This window comes from Staurois parvus, unplaced genomic scaffold (genome assembly GCF_062004578.1).
Source record: "Staurois parvus isolate SC_StPar_1 unplaced genomic scaffold, SC_StPar_1.0 ptg000789l, whole genome shotgun sequence".
In the NCBI taxonomy this organism is placed as follows: Eukaryota; Metazoa; Chordata; class Amphibia; order Anura; family Ranidae; genus Staurois; species Staurois parvus.
Genome location: NW_028318585.1, coordinates 282,470 through 302,420, shown reverse-complemented (window position 1 = coordinate 302,420; position 19,951 = coordinate 282,470). Strand labels below are relative to the sequence as shown.

The 19,951-nt window shown below is 41.9% G+C and overlaps 2 protein-coding genes across 9 annotated transcripts in view; one reads left to right on the top strand and one right to left on the bottom strand.

Annotated features, from left to right (window-relative positions):
• The window catches only part of LOC149444317 (histone-lysine N-methyltransferase SETDB2-like), a 71,498-nt gene extending 54,027 nt beyond the window's left edge, over window positions 1-17,471 (bottom strand). For 3 of the 8 annotated variants that reach the window (XM_089654675.1, XM_089654682.1, XM_089654681.1), the window contains exons 1-2: window positions 17,302-17,428; window positions 11,352-11,442 (exon numbers count right to left, since the gene is read on the bottom strand). In XM_089654675.1, the coding sequence (XP_089510801.1) occupies window positions 11,352-11,427 (76 nt within the window). In that variant the 5' untranslated portion in view covers window positions 11,428-11,442; window positions 17,302-17,428. The other 5 variants (XM_089654676.1, XM_089654677.1, XM_089654680.1 and 2 more) reach the window with 5 other exon arrangements.
• Window positions 17,472-17,589: 118 nt separating this feature from the next.
• The window catches only part of LOC149444315 (calcium-binding protein 39-like), a 139,117-nt gene continuing 136,755 nt past the window's right edge, over window positions 17,590-19,951 (top strand). Inside the window, exon 1 of the mRNA XM_089654674.1 lies at window positions 17,590-17,710. The gene's annotated coding sequence lies outside the window, so the exon portion shown is untranslated. The remainder of the gene's footprint in view (window positions 17,711-19,951) is intronic.

Below are 19,951 nucleotides of genomic sequence, written 5' to 3'. Positions count from 1 at the left end.
CATTGTCATCATTTGACAAATAAGCTACAAATGCACCAAAACAAGCAACAACAAAAAAAAAACAAAAAAAAATATCCATACCCAAAAAAGGTTCAATTTGGCTTTATGGGCCCCTTTTTTTTTTAAACTCACATTTTGAGTTTCTTTTAAAAGGCATTTTTGCAAATTTATATTTATTTATATGTTCATTCTGGTATTTAACATGTATTTTGGCTCATTTCTTTAAAGCAGTTTTTTTGTGTTCATTCCAAAAATACATGCCTGCAGTGCCATTAATTGTCAAAAGTAACTAGCAGATGTGCGTTTTGCCAAAATGCACATAAAAACCACATCAAAATGCACGTTAAAAAAGTGCCAAAATAGGTCTTAAAAGAAGTGCCAAAATGTGTATTAAAAACCCCACCAAAATGTGTTAAAATAACCAAAATGTGTTTAGAAAAGCGCCAAAGTGCACAATAGAAAGTGCCAAAATACATCACTTTAACTTGTTGCCGACCGCAGATAGCCGAATGACGGCTGCACTGCGGCCGGCCAGTTCTGAGTGGACGTCATATGACGTCCCCCCAGAACGCACTCTCCTGCGGGCCCCAGGGGGCGCGCACCCAGCGATCTCCGCGATCGCTGTGTCCTACGGACACAGCTGATCACGTGATGTGGTAAAAGGCCAATCACAGCGGCCTTTTACCACCTGATCAGCGGTGTCCAATGACACGCTGATCAGAGGGAAATGCAAGTGCCGGTTCTCGGCTGCACTTTCCTCACGCTGTCAGATCGTGAGGAAAGTACTGCCGAGAACCGGCAGTTGTTAGAGTGGGGATCGGCACCGATCATCAGGGCACTGATGATCAGTGCCCTGATGATCGGTGCCCAGCAGTGCCACCTGCAAGTTCCGCCCACCTGTGCCCTACAGTGCGCCCACTAGCTCCGCCCACCTGTGCCCAGCAGATCACCCACCTGTGCCCAGCAGTGCACCCACCTGTGCCCAGCAGTGCCACCCACCCGTGCCCAGCAGTGCCACCCACCTGTGCCCACCAGTGCCACCCACCTGTGCCCACCAGTGCCACCCACCTGTGCCCACCCACCAGTGCCACCCACCAGTGCAGCCCAGCAGTGCTGCCAGTCAGTGCCTCCAGTGCAGCCCAGCAGTGCTGCCAGTCAGTGCCACCAGTCAGTGCCCAGCGGTTGTGCCAGTCAGTGCCGCCAGTCAGTGCCCAGCAGTGATGCCAGTCAGTGCCGTCTATCAGTACCCATCATCAGTGTCACCTATCAGAGCCGCCTATCAGTGCTGCATATTAGTGCCGCCTATCTGTGACACCTCATTAGTGCTATCAGTGCCGCCTATCCGTGCCACCTCATTAGTACTGCCTATCAGTGCCCTTTAGTGCTGCCTATCAGTGCCCATCAGTGCTGCCTATCAGTGCCCATCAGTGCTGCCTCATCAACGCACATCAGCGAAGGAGAAAAATTACCTGTTTGAAAAATTTTATAATAGAAACAAAGAAACTTTTTTTTTTTTCAAATTTTTTGGCAATTTTTTATTTATAGCGCAAACAGTAAAGCGCCCAGTGGCGATTAAATACCACCAAAAGAAAGCTCTATTTGTGAGAAAAAAATGATCAAAATTTCATATGGGTACAATGTTGCATGACCGCGCAATTGTCAATCAAAGTGCGGCAGCGCTGAAAGCTGAAAATTGGCCTGGTAAGGAAGGGGGTATAAGTGCCTGGTAGGCAAGTGGTTAAAGAATGTGCCAAAACGTGCGTTAAAAAAAACGTGCATTAAAAAAGTGCCAGTGCTCATTGTTTTCATGTAATTATATGGTCTGTTTAACCTTGGTTTCACTTCAACTTAACTGCACTGTAATCTCAATACCTCACTAGTTCAGTGGGCAGCACAGTGGCTAAATGGTTAGCACTTCCGCCTGGCAGTACTAGAGTCGTTGGCTCGAATCCCACCTGTCTGGAGTTTGCATATTCTCCCTGTGCCTGCGTGGGTTTCCTCCGGGTACTCCGGTTTCCTCCCACATTCTAAAGACATGCTGGTAGGTGAATTGGATCCTGTCTAAATTGTCCCTAGTATGTGTATGTATGAATGTGACTTATGGACCTTAGATTGTACACCCCTTGAGGGTTAGGGACTGATATGAATGTACAATATATATGTAAAGCGCTGCTAAATTGATGGCGCTATATAAGTACCTGAAATAAATAATCACAGGCAGCCCTCTCCCTTTTACACAGATCTCAGTCATTCTCAGAGGACAAAAATTTTACTCTGTTCTCTGAGAACAAATGTTCTCGGTTTCATAAACAAAAGTCATCTTCTGTGACACCCTCTCTTAGAGCTGATGAAAACTAAAATGAGAGAAATTCTATTTAATAAACGTACATCTAAGGTGTTGTAGTGGATCCTGGTGGTGTGGCAAGGAGACTGAGAATAAGAAAAGCACAGATTTCATTTCAAGAACCTGTGAACTACAGAGATACACTGGATTTACTGCTGTGATCTACAACGTTGAATGTCATGAGGAACCAAGCTGTGGCTACTTTTCCATGGGACTGTCAGTTTGTGTCAAATTGGATGTAGGGTTTGTGGTTTTATCATAAGCGCCATCTAGTGGTCTTTTTTGTTTTTTTTTTTACAGTTTTGCTTTTTATAATTCATACAGTATATTACATTGAAGTGCAGGGGTTTTTCTTTCTTTTGAGGACAAGACTGGTGCAAGTGAGATTTGTCAAACTGCTTTGCACTCTGTGTTTGGACTGTTTAGCCGCATCCAGATATATTTACATTATTGGATTTCTGTTTTATAATAATTTAATGCACAGCTTATATATATGTTTATCTCCCTGATGATTTATTAACCTCCCTAGTGGTATGATTATGTCCATATTTCTGTGCTGAAAGTGGTACATTTTTGTGCATGGAAATATGTATTTTTTTATTGTAGGCCTGTAATTTTTAGGAATAACTCACTGAAATCTGTCCGAACAAAAGTCTAATAAACATCCCGAGTAGGATAAAACTTGAAACACAAAATTATAAATTATAATTTAATAAATAATCATAAAAATAATATAATAATAAATTTAATTTAAGAATATAATCAAACCAAAAACAATGAAATTTGAAATACAGCGCCAAGTTCGCACATCACTGAGCAAAGTCGCAAAATCGTTTTCAGTGTCTGATGACAAATTTCCCCACGAATCATTATCACTCAATTCTGCAAGTGGTTTTGATTTACTATCACTGTTCTCTAGCTGGTCTAAAACCGCTTTTGACCAAAAGGGACGCTTTTTGGACGCCATGGACTTTTCTTAGTTTCCAGGCAAAAAGAACAGTAAAAATGCAGGCAGGGCACAGGACAAAGCACTCGGGACAAAATGTATGTGAAATGGTTTGATACAGTAATGCTTTACTATGTTAAATTCATTACTAAGAAAATGACAGTTTCAAAACATTTTTAAATTTGCCAGGGGACCGGAACACGGAAGCCAGATGCCAGCATCAGCCGGAGGAGATGGCCGGGGACGCATCGCGGGAGCGAAGGACAAGGTAAGCGCTGCAGGGATCCCGGAGCAGAAGGTTTACAGATATAATGCACTAGGATTTCTTTGTAAAGGAGCGCACTTTAACGGTACTTTTGTCATTATAATATACACTGCAGTCTAATTAGTTGTTATTTACACAAGAAGGTGACTCCTTTGGTGAGCCTTTTATTTAGAACCAGTGGTTTAACCTACCGGTCACTTTTACCTCCTTCCTGCCCAGGCCAATCTTCAATTTTCAATGCTGTCTCACTTTGAATTACAATTGTGCGGTCATGCAACACTGTACCCATAGGAAATGTATCATTTTTTTAACACAAATAGATTTTTCTTTTGGTGGCATTTAAAAAAAAAAAAAAAAAACGAAACTGTTTTTCCTCGTTTGTTATAAAGTTTTGCAAATAAATAATCTTTCTACAAAAAATTTAGGCCAAAACGTATTCCGCTACATTTCTTTGGTGAAAATAACCAAATCAGTGTTTATTATTTAGCTGGTAGAAAGTTATAGAGTCCACAAACTATAGTATATATCTTAAGATCGATAAATCCTGTTGTACTGACTGCCTATCTCATTTCTTTAGGCCCAAAAACACCAGGACAGTACCCCCAAATGACCACTGTTCAAAAAGTAGATAGTCTGAGGTATTTAGTAAGGGGAATGGCGAGTTTTCTGAAGTTGTCATTTTTTTGTCACAATTTTGTGGAAAAAGAATTAAAAAAGAATGTTCACAATTTTTTTTTTACATACACTCATCAACGCAGTACAATATCATCATATAACTGGTGTGGTGGTGATCAGGGACACTGACTGGCGACAGTGTGTAAAATAAAGAATAAATGTAAAAAAATTTTACTACTCTTTAAAAAAAAAATAAAAAATGTTCTACTCCTGTGACCACAGCAATACAATGTTACTACAGTAACATTGTGCTACAGTAGGCTAGTGATTGGGATCTTTTTTTTAAACATATTATGATTGCTTATACCAACGAATTTCATTGGTATAAAGCAAGCCTTTTTACTGAATGAAACTGACTCATTCAGTAGTTTTTGTTGTGATCAGCTGTGATTAGCCATAGCTGGTCACATGCTACAGATGGGCTGTGATTGGCCAAGTCTGTACATGTGAACAATCACAGCTAGCAGCAAAGTTGTAAGCAAAGAATGACATGAAAGGAAGCCATTCATTGTTTACAACTTTCAAGTGATCTGCTGTGATTGGTCACAGCGATCACATGACACTGGCAGCGGGCTGCCAGTGTCCAGTGGACACAGTCGATGACAGATGGCGCTGGAGAGCAGCCCATGCGACGCGATCCTGGAAGGATATTAGATATTAGGGATCCCGCTCAGCTATCATCCTACAATAGGCCTGGTGGGAAGGAGCTAAAGTGAAATTAAAGGCAAAACTTCTCCCCCCCCCCATTTCGGATAGAATGGAGGATGATTGTCAGGTTTATATTGCCATCTGTGTCCTTTTTAGGGAGATTTACCCTCTCTTTTTCCTATTTTTGTTCATGGGCACTTGATATTAATTGCCTTGCTACTTATGGTCTTTATTATAGTACACCTACTATGAGGATTTACCCTGCCAAGGATATATGGTGGAAGCAGTGGCATATCAACCATAGGTGCAGGGTATTCATTGCACATGGACCCAAGGGGGGGCCCACTGTGCTCGCTCACACACACACACACACACACACACACACACCTTACGGTGCAAAGATAGGGGGGGCGGTAACATGCATCTTCACCTGTTGAGAAGGATCCCCTGCACACCCGATCAAGGTAAAGCAAGCCAGTCCCAGAAAGAAGGTAGGAGCAGAGCATGTCACATCTTAGTTGGGCTGGGAGAATATTGGCAGAAGGAATGCAGCAGCTGTCACAGCTGGACACCTGTCTGAAAATCTTCGCCTCCTGACCACTGCCATCCCAGAGTTAACCTTTCAGACCTTGCTTATTAGCCCCTCTTCGCCTCCCATGCTCACCCCCCCCCCAATTGGGACTGCACAAGCCCCACCACCCACTGCTGCCTGATAACCTGATGCTGGAGAGGTTCTCCTCTGTCCTGTAACATTGCCCCCCTCCTGTGACGCTGCCTCCCACCTATCAGTCTGCCCCTGGTTGGTCCAGAGACCAGTGACCCATAGGCTACCAGGTTGACTGGCAGGGAGAGCCCCCGCTCTGATGAACCATGTGACCGCAACTACGTGATCTGTTGCTGGTGAAACGCCACTATGAGAACTGGAGATTGTTTACAGCTATATATTACTGAATGCTGGTTTTTACCTTACACATCGTGAGTTTGTTTTTAAGGGGGGTATTTTGATACAATAAATAGTCAAACGATATTATGCTATGGCGAGTGTTCTTTATTTACCTACAAATGAAATTGGATTATACTTACCTTGATGGAGTCTAAATGGATCAACCATCTGATGAATATTTTCTGGATTGATCGGTGTTTTGATGAATCTTCCACATCTACTGATATTTGATTGAAATGCTGATTAAACACCAGCATCTGGCAAGTTAGCACTTTGATGGGGTGTTGAGCACAAAGGAATTCACGGTTGTGGCGAATATATATTTTTTGAAGTAAATTATATATGGACTACACTTTATTATGGACTTATAATTTTTGATGTCTCACATTTTTGGCACATATTAATTTTTTTGGGTGGCAGTTTTTATTTATTCATATATTGATTTATTTTTTTTATTTATATATAATTTAAGGGTATATATAGTTTTGAGACGCTGTTTATGGTATTTCCATTTATTTATATATAGTTCTATTTCTTGATAAGTGCAGTTCCCTTCTGGTCCCCTTTTGGATACTGTTCATTGATGTTTCTCTCTCTTGGAGGTATACTTCTGGTTGCCTCTTTTGTTGTGGATAATTGTCAAGAAGTTTTTTTTTTTTTTAATTGGAAATTTGGCATGCAACATCTATATTACTATGGCTTTATGACTGGTCTAGTTTATGCCTCTCTTTTTTTAGGCTATATGCCATCCTCACCTGATATCAAAGTGATATGTCTACACAGACAATTTCTTTTAGGATTGTATAAGAATAAACGTTTGTATTATGTGTATAATGTATTATAGTTTTCTAGTTGGGTTACTCGGGTTTCTCGTCTCCAAGAAAAAGGTCCTAAAGAAGCATTGTATGTGAAACGCGTTGACCGCTTGGATTCTTTCAAGGAAAGCATTTATCTGATTGATACATCTTTGTACATGCTATTATGAGATATCTGACTATTTGTTTGGGATTCATTTCCTGCTTTGATTGTGAGCATGTAATAAATTAAAGTTTTCATATGTGTTTTGAATTGTGTCTTCCCTAGTACCAGTAAAGTCTGTTGATTTTTTTTTTTTTTTTTTCCCGTTTACCATGATCATTGAAAGATAAAAGAAAAACCAAAATTTTGGGCCGTCCCCAGAACAGTAAGAGGGGACATTTTCCAATGAGGACCTGGGTTCTGGTGACTTTGGGGTCCCCAAGGGTTTCTTTTTAATTTGCAGAGATTTCCTCTCACTTCATGTTTTGGCTATTGGACAGGAAGTGAAGGAAAATCTCTGCAATGGGCAAACAAAAATCTGACAGATGTTATAACCCTCCCTTACTCTATCCAAAATTAAAAAAACATTTTGCCTAAAGCTCTGCTCTGTAAAGTGGTATTAAACCCAAAATCAAACATTTATTATGCTGCAGCTTACCAATTCTTAGTCTGAAGGCTTCAAAAGTTTCTTTTTTATGTTTCATTCCATTTTCATCTGCTGATTCAGCCAGAAACTCTGCTGTTTTTCAGAAATTCAAACTCTTCTGCAGAATACATCAGCTTACATGGATGAGGCAATCCATTTACAACTGGCAGCAGTGACTAAAATGATCAGCTTTTATGTATTCATGTAAAACCTTTATCCCAAAAAGGAAAAACAACTGTTTGCTGTAACTGATTATAAAGTATTAGCTGGAGTTTGGCTTCAGTTTATTTGTATTCAAATCTGCTAATACATTTAAAACTCCCATCCCCCCCAGACTGACAGTGCTGCTGTGTGCCGTTTCTTGACTCATTCTCCAAAGTGGTGTCTCACTAATACAGGAGGTGTGTTACTGGCCAAATCACCATGTGAAAACAGAAGGAAAAAAGAAGGAAAAGAAAACTGATGTAGCTACCACATCTAATGTTTGGTAAATTGCATTAAAATACATTTTTTGTTTTTTACGGTTTGTGTTACTAAACCCAGAACCTTGCATTCACTATATCTGGTCTTCCACAGTACACGGAAACGCAATTACAGTGCGGAAAATAATTAATTGATCCTCACTAATATATATATCTATCTCAATTAAAATAACAGAACACAATTATTTGAAAAAGTGAACTTGTCCTTTCAAACAAAATTTGATCCCCTGCAGATTCTGTAAGTTTGCCCTCTTACAAAAGGGTCTATAATATTTATCATAGGTGTATTTTCAAGTGATAGAGACAGAATATCAACCAAAATTCCAGAAAAAATGCATGATACAATTGTTATAAATCGAGTTGCAGTTCAGTGAATAAAATAAGTATTTGATCCCCAAGCAAAACATGACTTAGTTCTTGGTGGAGAAAACCTTGTTGGCAAGCACAGAGGTAAGACTTTTCTTGTAGTTGGTTACCAGGTTTGCACACATCTCAGGAGGGATTTTAGTCAACTCTTCTTTACAGATCTTCTCTAAATCCTTAAGATTTCCTGGCTGTCGCTTGGCAACTCAAAGTTTCAGCACCCTCAGTAAATTTTCTAAAGGATTAAGGTCTTGAGATTGGCTAGGCCACTCCATGACCTTACGAAACCCAGGACCCTGCATTCACTATATCTGGTCTCCTACAGTACACAGAACATGGAAATGCAATTATTTTAGTAAATATAAACTGCTAAATACCTTTTCTCATCAGCAGTTAGAGCAGTCTTGTGACTTCAGCAGAGCACTGGTTAAAGTTTTTAGGTGGAGTCTTCTTTCTGGTCTAGGAGGATGCAAAACCCCTGACCCTCTGTCTGGACAGTGCTGATTGGCCCTTTGCTGCTCACATGCACTCCCTCAAAAGAGAAAAAAAACCTCTCTAGCAATACACACTAAACTGAGCATGTGACTACGGGTTCAGTCTGTCTGATCAGAAGATAAGACGTGGACATTTAAACAAGAGGAGGGGCAGAGAAGAAAGGATCAAACTGCCTTTTTACACAATGCAGAGGATTAACCACTTAGGTTAAACAGTGAGTATATCAAGCATGCTTTACTGCATATACAGACTGATTTTACTGTTGTGGGTTTAGTACCACTTTAAAGTGCTTCTTCCTGAGCCACCCATTTGTTGCCTTAGCGGCATGTTTTGGGTCCTGTCATGCTGTAAGACCCATCGTCAGTGTTCTGGCTGAGGGAAGAAGGTTCTCATTTTACAATACATGACCCTGTCCATTGGCCCCTCAATGCGGCAAAGTCAGCCTGTACCTTTAGCAGAAAAACAGCCCCAAAGCATAATGTTTCCACCTCCGTGCTGGACTGCAGGGTTGGTGTTCTTAGGGTCATAGTCAGCAATTTTCTTCCTTCAAACACAGCGAGTCGAGTTAAAGAGTTAAATTTTGGTCTCATTGGACCACAGCACTTTCTCACAATATTTCCCTGAATCATTTAAATGTTCATTGGCAAACTTCAGACAGGCCTGTACATGTACCTTCTTAAATAGGAGGACCTTGCGAACGCTGCAGGATTTCAAGCCATGGCGGCGTATTGTGTTACCAATGGTTTATTTGGGGACTGTGGTCCCAACTGCCTTGAGATCATTCAAAAGCTCCCCCCGTGTAGTTCGGGGCTGATCCCTCACCAATCATCCTTACCCCATGAGGCGAAATCTTGCATGGAGCTCCAGACCGAGAGTGATTGATGGTTATTTTGTATTTCTTCCATTTACGAGTAATTGCTCCAACAGTTGTTTCCTTCTCACTAAGCTTCTTGCTGATGGTCTTGTAGCCCATTTCCAGCCTTGTGCAGGTCTAAAATCTTGTCCTTGAAGTCCTTTGACAGCTCTTTGGGCTTGCCCATAATGGTGAGGTTTGAAAGGAAGAAAGTGATTCTGTGGACAGGTGTCTTTTATACATAATGAGTTGTCCTTAGGAGCACCTTCTTAAATTGAAAGGACTAATCTGTGTACCACATGAGCACATAGCCAGTCTGTGGGAGCCAGAAATTTTGTTGGTTGGTAGAGGATCAAATACTTATTTTACTCACTGAACTGCAACTCAATTTATAACATTTGTATTGTGTGTTTTTTTCTGGAATTTTGGTTGATAGTCTGTCTCTATCATTTAAAATAAACCTATGATAAAAAATTAGAGACCCTTCATTTCTTTGTAAGTGAGCAAACTTACAAAATCTGCAGGGGATCAAATGATTATTATCCCCACTGTATTTTAGTAAATATAAACTGCTAAATACCTTTTCTCATCAGCAGTATATAGCAGTCTTGTGACTTATATCAATGTCCACCTGAGCACAGGTTAAAGCCTGTAGGAGCGTTCATTCTCCTATGACTGTCCTATGAGGCTGCATGACCCCTGACCCTCTGTCTGGACAGTGCTGATTGGCCCTGTGCCGCTCACATGCACCTTCTAATACACAACAAACTGTGCATGTGCAGAGTGCCTCCTAGGGCAGGAGGATTTCATTTATATTTCATTGAGTAGTGGGAAAGCTTCCTGCAGCCTCCCTGGATGTGACGTTGGTATCTCAAAAGGATGCAGAAGGATGTGGCGAAATAACCAGCAATTGTTAAAAGAAAAAGCAAAAAGTGTTGATTTAAATAGGTGTGCTTTTTGTGTGTTGTGGAGGGGGAGAATTGGGATGGAGAGAAGTATAAAACCTTCGTGAAGGTCTCCTTTAAAGACAAATTTTGTTGTAGAATTATTTTAAAGATACAACATAATCATACATGTGACACAAATAATTTACTCCTACACAGAACAGCTCTGATTTACCTACACTTTCCTTATCGCCAATATGTTGGTACTTGGTTATCAATATAATGCAATAACAAGGCCAAGCTATAAAAGTGTCACATGTGTGTCATACCTTGAAAGTTTTTATGAATTTGAGTGTCAAAGATTTTATAAATTTGGTGCAAGGCTTCTGGCTACATACACACCCCCAGAACAGTGTCACAAATGCCTTATTAAATCACCCCCAATATCTTTCATTGTTGTCTCACCAGTGTGAGCTTTCACGCAACAAGACTGCATTGCGAAAGGATATTAGATGGAATTTATGTTGTAAAAGGAACTGTACAATAAGCCAGCCCTATAGCAAGGATCCCAAGGTTGCATCACACAAGGAAATAATATCTGGGTTCCTGTGCGCTGTTCCCCAAACTACTTGTTATGGAGCAAGCACCCATTGCTTCAGGGAAAGCCCCTCTGTCCCCCCTCCTTGGGACTAGGCATGCATGCCCTGTCATTGCTTCCAGGCCATTTGTACATGTTGGCTTAGGCAACATCATAGCATTGGCTAGGAGACTCTCTCAAAGGAGAACGCATGTAAAGGTGGTTTAACAGGACTCTGGAAGTCACTGGAGCCTCCTGAAAACCAGGAACCTGGGGCAGCAATTTTAGGTCTGGCTCAAGCAATAAGAAAGGCAAGATCTTAAAAAGAAGTAGCACACAAATACTGAGGTAAGCTTCTGTAATTCATTTAAACATGTCAGGGTTTAATATCACTTTAAACTTATAAGTTGAAGAACAAAGCGGAATACTCACAGACAGAAATGGCTTTGTGGTTTGCAAAAGCAGGAGTCAAATCAAAGGCATCAGGTACAATCTCAGTGTGTTTCATTGCTTCTCACCATACCTGAAATCATTTAAAAACAAAATGATCATTTCAGGTGAATTACATCCCTTTCAAGTGGTTTTATGGAAAATAAAAAATGAAGATTTGGGAACATCTCAAAATGTAAATTGTATCCTGAAAAATCTACCTTTTTTCTGTAATTTTTCCTGAAAAATAAGTGCACTTCCAGCTGGTGAATCTCGCCCCATAGCTGTATATCTGCAGTGTGAGATCATTTAAGGCACTGTGTCCCTTAGCCCTGGTTCACACCGATGCAACTTGTCGTGCAATTTCACAGTTTCAAATCGTATGACAAGTCGCACTCTACTGTCGGCAAAGGAACTGTTCAAATCGGTGCGACACCGCAAAGTTGGAGTCTCACCGATCTGAAGAAGAGATTCCTGCACTAGTTTTTGAGATTTCAGGTGTGATTGCCTAGACATCTTAGCATGAACATGCACAGATGTCTGCCAAGTTGCACATGAAGTCACACTGACATACGGCTTTGAAATCGCGCGACTTCAAATGAAGTTGCACGGTTTCAAAGTAGGACCCAGTGTGAACCATTGTTAACTGCTAGTCTCACCACATCTGGAGTGAAATGTAATGTCTGTGTTGACAGGCTTTGGGTTTATGTCAATAGCATCAGTGTGGGTTGATTTCAGATCATTCATTGACAGGTACATATGACCTGCAGTTGCATCCCTATACACTTGTATGGAAATGAAAGCCCATCAACACAGATTTTACTGATGTCACTACTGTGCTGCTTATTGTTCTCCTTGATGGATGTGTACCTGAGGACCTGCAGTGCTTCTGCCGCCTCCGCACACAGACACAGTATACAACTATATAAAGCCTGATGAAGGAAATTCAAGTTAGCCAATAAAGGGTATCACAAAATCAAACTATCTGCATTATTTGGTGACAAACATGGTACAATATTCTACTACTGCATAGTTTGTTTATTGGTGAGTATGGCAGAACTGTGGATCAAACAAGCAGCCCACCACTCTGCATGCACAGACAACCTCTTACTGCACATCCTCTGCCATGGAGGTGTTAGCTATGTACAGTAACCCAAAGCAACCAATCATCGCCTAGTGGCTAAGTGTGTCCCGTGAAGAGACAAAATGCTATTGTATTTGGATACCTGTATGTGAATAATGCATACATTAACAGTATCCAGTATATAAGAGGATAATTCACACAACTGAGCTAACATATGTTAATTACATTGGTGCACTGTTCCATTTATTGTGAATAGCACGCCAACCCATCTGCGCGCTACAAGACACTACTGTGTGTTGCGGTGCTTTGTTGAAAATGCTAAGACCAAATTTTGATCTGTTGTGATGAGTCAAATGAATGGGCCGCTTTAATACAACACACATTAATGTGTGAAATTCATACAACTTGGTTCACTAATCATGTAACTGCACAGATGAGTGGTTACATGCAAACATGGTACAATTCTGGCAGCACTGCTGCTGGCAAGAATGGTGGATTCCCACCATGGCCACCTGGTAAATAGATTGTTATTCACTGCTCCGGCATTTTACTTGTTAGTCATAGAATGCAAGCTGTGATATGAAGCGTATCGCATGATCTCTGCACAACCCTGCAGAAACACTTTGTGATGGAAGCAGGGACAGGTCACATGATTGACAGATCACACGGCTGAGCTACCTTTCCATTTTTCCTCATTCATTTAATTGGACTTGCAGCGCTGTGCTTTATATTTCCTTAAAGCAGACGTATGGTCATGGTAAGCCTTACAGCTGCTTTACAAGATTTTAATCCTCCCTTGCAGTGGGGCTGCACCTGCACTGAAAGCATTAACTGCTTGTTAAGTCTAGGGGACTGAAAAGTAGCTTTACTTACCTGATCTTTCACTTTACATACTCTGGTGGTGGACCGTTTCTTGGCATCCTCACGTCACTTTCGGGTCTATGGTCCCTGCATTGGTCTTCATGATGTCTTAGGACCTTAGACCCATGCAGCACACGAGAGAAGAGGCTTTGGGGACCTGTCCAGCAGTGTAAAGGAGCCTGCAGGAGCAGAGGTTCAGGTAAGAAACACTGCTTTACCTGGTCCCCTTAAAGCCAAGCAAGCAGTTAACCCTTGCAGTGAGGGCACAGCCCCACTGTAAGAGAGAACTTTTAGGTTTCACTGGGTTCAGCTTTAAAGTCATTGTAAAGACTTTATTATATATATATATATATATATATATATATATATATATATATATATATATAAAAACAGGTTTTACTTTCCTACTCTCTGCAATGGTGTTGCACAGAGGGTCCCAAACCTCCTCTTCTCAGGTCCCCTGCCAGGGTTTTAGGTTCCTCCTCTTATCTGTGTGCCTCCATACCAAGCTGCTTGCTATCAGTGCAATTGTGCAAGCTTGCTCCTGAGCCAGGGAGGGGCTCTGACGCTACAACGCTCAAGAAGACAGGCAGTCACACAGCAAGTGTACTGAATTGAAAGCTAGAAAACACTGCGGATCAGTTTTTAAAGCGATTTTATCAGCATTTACATGTGAGTGCAATACTTTGTGTTTAATAAATGTTTTAAAAGAAGACAAGGCACTATGTTTTCATTGCTCTTTATGGCATATATACCAATGGAGGAAGTGTCTTAAGGAAATGAGGGGATCCCTAACTCTGAAGATTAATAATCCCATCCAGTCTAAGTCCAAACAAAAAGGAACACAGGCTCTTTATGACCTCACTTTAACGGTTTGGTCATATCTATCAGGTGAGAGCACAACTGGTGGAGGTGCACGCATGGTTCTTACAAATACGCAATAGTGGTGAATTCAGCACAAGTCATTTTTGTCCACATCACTGGAAAGAGTGTGAAATCACAACTTCCGTTTCCGATTGCCTTAGGCGATTACAGCGTAAGTGGGAGCGGATACTGTTGTCTTCTAATATATGACAACAGTTATATTCCAGAGAGACATCCAGTCAGCATAAATCCAGATGAATAGTTGTGAATAATACAAGATGAACATATCACACATGGAAATCCAGCCCTTCTCCGGACGACCAGGGTGTATTTATATATATACTATTCCCGCAGCAACCAATAGTCCTTTTCTAGAGAGATGCATTTATTCGGATAAAGATATTTGTTGCAGATGACAGAAATCCAGCTGAATACTTGTCAATATTACAATGATGAACAACTCTCAAAGTCCCATTCAAGATACTTCATATCAAGCATAGAGATACTACACTGTCCAGCATATGTCCAATCTATAATATGCACCTAGGTAGCTTCCATGCATGCAATAATGTAAGTTATGATCTATACCTGCGCTCCCATATCAATGACAGGAAGAAAAACTCCTTTCTTTCTGTGTCCTATCACCTGTGCCCTGTCACACTTATTCTGACCTGTGTTCTGTCCCAGGTATCCTCACCTGTGTTTTTTCCCAGGTATCCTCACTTGTGCTCTGTCCCAGGTATCCTCACTTGTGCTCTGTCCCAGGTATCCTCACTTGTGCTCTGTCCCAGGTATCCTCACTTGTGCTTGGTCTTCTGTCTTAATATACACATTTTCCCCATTCAGTACAATGGCAAGTACTCTGATTGGCCACTTTGATCTTACATGAAAAAACTTAAATAACAATTGTGGTCACTATAGTGTTTACCAAATAAATAAGTCACCATTTCCCATGAATTACCCCCTGGAGTCTAATTACCATCAGTAAATACTGCTTGTATGGTCAAATCACATATACAATGTACCCTTTGGAATGTCTAATTAGATAAACAGGCTATTCCCCAAATACCAGGTGACCTTGCATAAAATTAACATAGCACAGAGTCTTTTGATGTGTAAAGTAGTTTTGTCACTGGCCTGTCCAGAATGAACAGTATGTGTTTCAATATCTTCTATATATATTACAGACAATATACTACAGATACCTGTCAGATTCGGCTACCCGCTCCCCAAAGGTGCCAATCCTTAACGGGGAGTGAGGGACAATGTATTAAAGAGGAACTTTCCCTTTTGGGTGGAGCTCCACTTTAAAACCCCAGCACTAGCAGTCGAATGGATTAAAGTCAGACAGCAGTACTACCTGCTGAATGCAGCAGTGGGGATGATTTTTGCCACGCAAAAGGCATCATGGCCACAGCATGCATACTCCCACTCTGATGCCTTTTCAGCATAAGGGGGAATGGCTGAAGGGAGGTAAAAATGCACAGCAAAGATGTATGGTTTTACTATTCATCCAAAAACAAGTGTAAATTAGGCATAAAAGTAATCTCAATTATTTTACTGTACTTATGTGATCATCATCATGATCACACACTACAGAACCTGTACTGTGTCATCATCCTGATGATTACAAAAGCATAGTGAGGTGCTGTGGCTGTGTTATCATCCATGACTGCAGAGTGTATGTACTCAAGCACTCCGAGCCATGGATGATACTCTTGTATACATAGTAGGGGACTCCTTACTGGTAAGGGCGCTTGTGTGCTGTCACTCTCTAGCCTGCTGCTCCTGCCTCCTGGATCACGATCCCAGACTGTACCGACTGTGTGTGAGTATAACCTGCGCAGAGGACTGATCAATTAGACTGGCTGCTAGCAAAATCACAAATGTGTACTGGTGAACAAATGTAAGTGCAAACATACAAATTTCTGCGCTGCCTCTCCCAAAAACTACTTTAAATAAATGAATGAACTCCCTACTACACAAAGGGTCCCCAAAAATGTGCATGTGCTATAATGCCCCATGGGCTGGCAATTATATCCCTCCTCCCCACAGAGAATTGCTATGGATGAGAAGATTTACTATTGTATTACTTAATATTCACACCGGATGCAGATGGGGATTTCTTTGGGGTTTTTTTTGGGAACTTTCAAATGTTTGCACAATTATTGGGACTTTTATATATATATATATATATATAAATATATATTGTTTTGTACAATTTTATTGTATACAGTCTCATGGCATTGTATATGTGCTACTTTTAGCACTATTGTCATTTAAGCACCTTGTATTTACTTATTGGTTTGTTTGGGATTCTACCACTGGGCAATTTTTATGTTTGTACTGACTTTGCCTGGCCACCACAATCTCCCATATTACAGTGGGCTTCAGTCCTGCCCTCAGGAGTTACTGAGGGAGTCAGACATTCATCCAATGCATGTCTCTCCACCAGCTGGAAGCCGGACCTTTAAACTTCGTATTGGTCAAATGCAGTGCCGGTCACCTACGCCCTGCAATTTAAAAAAAATAGTTCCTGATCAGTTACAGACTCCCTGGGCCCCTCTGATGAAAAGATGGGGCCCAAGGGAAATATGCAATATTTGAACACTCTAGGAGTTGCGGGGCAAGAATTAAAAAGTGCCTCTGTGTCACCACAAACGTTTATGTAAGGTAAACCTGCCATAGCCCCCCTGGTAAATTGATGGGCCCTCTAGAGGAGGGCCGGAGGTACCCCCTTATCAGCAGCCCTGACCATTATCATTGAAAGTGGGCTGTCCCCAGAAAAGTAATGGAGGGGAAACCTTCCACTAGTTCTGGTGACCCCAGGGAAGTCCTTTAATTTGCAGGGATTTCCTCTCACCTCCTGCTGTGGCTATGGGACAGGAAGTGAAGGGAGATCTCCACAATGGGGCACAGATGGTAGAACATAGCCTGACAGGGGGGGTATAATCCTCCATTACTCGATCCAAAATGAATGAAAAATTGCCCATAGTTCTACTTTACATAAAATGCGACCATTGAAGCCCCAACTGCAGTGTCATAGTCTATCCCTCCGATACTGCCACTCCATCTGACTGTGGACAGGACAGAAGTCACGTGAGCTATGAACACACTATATAGGACATACGACGATGGCATCACCTCCGCACAGCTCTCCCTTCAATAAAACCAACTTCTACGGTGTCATCACACAGCGAGCCTCCTCTGCTCAACACCTACCGAACCCAACCCTAAACCATCCGCTACGGCCAACCCGGAACCCAAACAGAAGCCTACAACGTACATCCTGGCCGCCATGTTTTGTGTGGCATACGCCCAGTCACAGCCGGAAGTTCCCCTCAGGTGACGAGTCGCGTTGTCAATAAAGTTTAGTTTTGTTTACAGCGCGCTAGCACCGCCCCTTGCCTCTCCGCCTTCCTCCTCGTGTCACTCAGGGCTGTTGCCATGGCAGCGTAGCAGTGTCACAGCTGGGCAGTACGGAAGCGCCGGCTCTTCCTGACACGAGAGGTGGAGAGAGGAGACAGCGGAGGGCGGCGGTGGTGACCGGCAGGTGTGTGTTCCTCATTTCTATCACCCTGTGTGTGTATGTGAGAGACATGGGAGGCAGTGTGAGGGGGATGTGTGAACACTCCGGGCTGTGACACCACTGTGTACCCGGACACTCCGCTCAGGCCTGTGTGTGACACCACAACCTGTGGCTTCACACCTAGGCAGCCCCTATACACAGGACACGGAGACTTCCATTGAGTAGAACTGTAGGCTAAACTTTTCACGTTGGATAAACTAAGGGAGGGTTATCATCCTGGTCAGGTTTTTATCTGTGTCCCCATTGGGGAGATTTCCCGTCACTTCCTGTTACATAACCAAAACAGGAAGTGAAAGTGAGGGTTGTCACCCGAACTGGTGTCCCCATAGAAAGATTTCTGCTCTATTCCTCTTCTGGTGACAACCTAAGGTTTGGGATTTTCTTTTACTCTTCCAGTGATCACAGTCAACAGGACATTTAGAGAGGGGGACTCTCCCTAAGGGGGGTACAGACAACAAAAAAGACTGACAGGTGTTCTAATCTTCTACACTTTATCCAAAGCTTAGGGCCCATTCCCACCTAGTGGTTTGGAATCGCGGGCAGAATTGGTATATTCATTTCTGCACTTCCAAATCGTGACGTGATGCACCTTTGGGTGCCATTCATTCTTAACCACTTGCCCTCCGGAAGATTTACCCTCTTCCTGGCCAGGCCAATATTTGCTTTTTAGCACTGTGCTACTTTAACTGACAATTGCGCAGTCATGTAACACTGTATGCAAACAAAATTTACATCATTGCTTTCACACAAATAGAGCTTTCTTTTGGTGGTATTTGATCACCAATATGTTTTATTATTTTATTTTGTGCTAAAAGCAAAAAATTATTGAAAATGTACAAAAAAAACCCAATATTGTTTACTTTCTGCTATTTTTTTTATTTATTTCAGGTACTTATATAGCGCCGTCAATTTACACAGCACTGCACATATATATTGTACATTCACATCAGTCCCTAACCCTCAAGGGGCGTACAATCTAAGGTCCCTAACTCACATTCATACATACACATACTAGGGACAATTTAGACAGGAGCCAATTAATCTACCATCACGTTTTAGGAGTGTGGGAGGAAACTGGAGTACCCAGAGGAAACCCACGCAGGCACAGGGAGAACATGCAAACTCCAGGCAGGTGGCGCAATGGTTGGGATTTGAACCAGCGACCCTAGTACTGCCAGGCGGAAGTGCTAACCATTTAGCCACTGTGTTGCTATAAAACATATCCAGTAAAAATTTTAAATAAATTTAGGCCAGTATGTATTCTGCTACATGTCTTTGGTAAAAAGAATTCCCAATAAGGGTATATTGATTGGTTTGCATGAAAGGTATAACTTCTACAAACTATGGGATATATTCTGGAATTATTTATTGAATTTTGTACACTAGTAATGGCAGGGATTTATGGTGGTACCGTAATAGTACGGATGTCGATCTGACACTAACTGACACTTTGTGGGAACCAGTGACACTAATACACTGATCAGTGCTAAAAGTATACACTGCCCCTGTACTAATGACACTGGCTGGGAAGGGGTTAAACATCTAGGATGATCAAAGGGTTTAATGTGTGCCCAACCAGTGTTTATAGGTGTACTTTGTGTTTCTTTCACTAAGGGATGTGCCGGTTTTCTCTGCTTTGCAGGGCAACAAAACCTGTCACATCCCCGCCGACGGGACAGAGCTTTGTTTTGTTTACATTGACAGAGCTCTATCCTGTCCTCCTCCTCGCCGATCAGCTGGTGCCGGTGGTCCGTCATTGGCCGTCACCCACTTATCGGCTTGTGCTGTGACTAAACACAGCATTGCCGGCGTGCACCCCCTACCTGAAAGTGCTGGATCAAGTACTAGATATGTGAGCTGGCACAGGAGAGCCGCTCTGCTGCCGTACTCCTACGTGAGCCAGTCAGCAAGCAGTTAATGGCACCCCAAACGCAGTGCGATTTTGCCACAATTGTTGCCATGCCAAAAATAGGGAAATTGTGGCAATCTGCATGTTCAAAAAAATTACGGGAAGTGCATCGTCCAAGCTGATGCACAGGCTTCTTTGGCACGACAAATGAACAGGCTACCCTATGTACGATACACGGAAACGCACGTAAATTGCCCCCAAAAAATTGGGAATTGCGACACGCGAAGTGTGAATGGGGTCTAATAAAAAAAAGTTTTGTTTTTAGTTATGCTGTAAATGGATCTAAAGCCATCGAT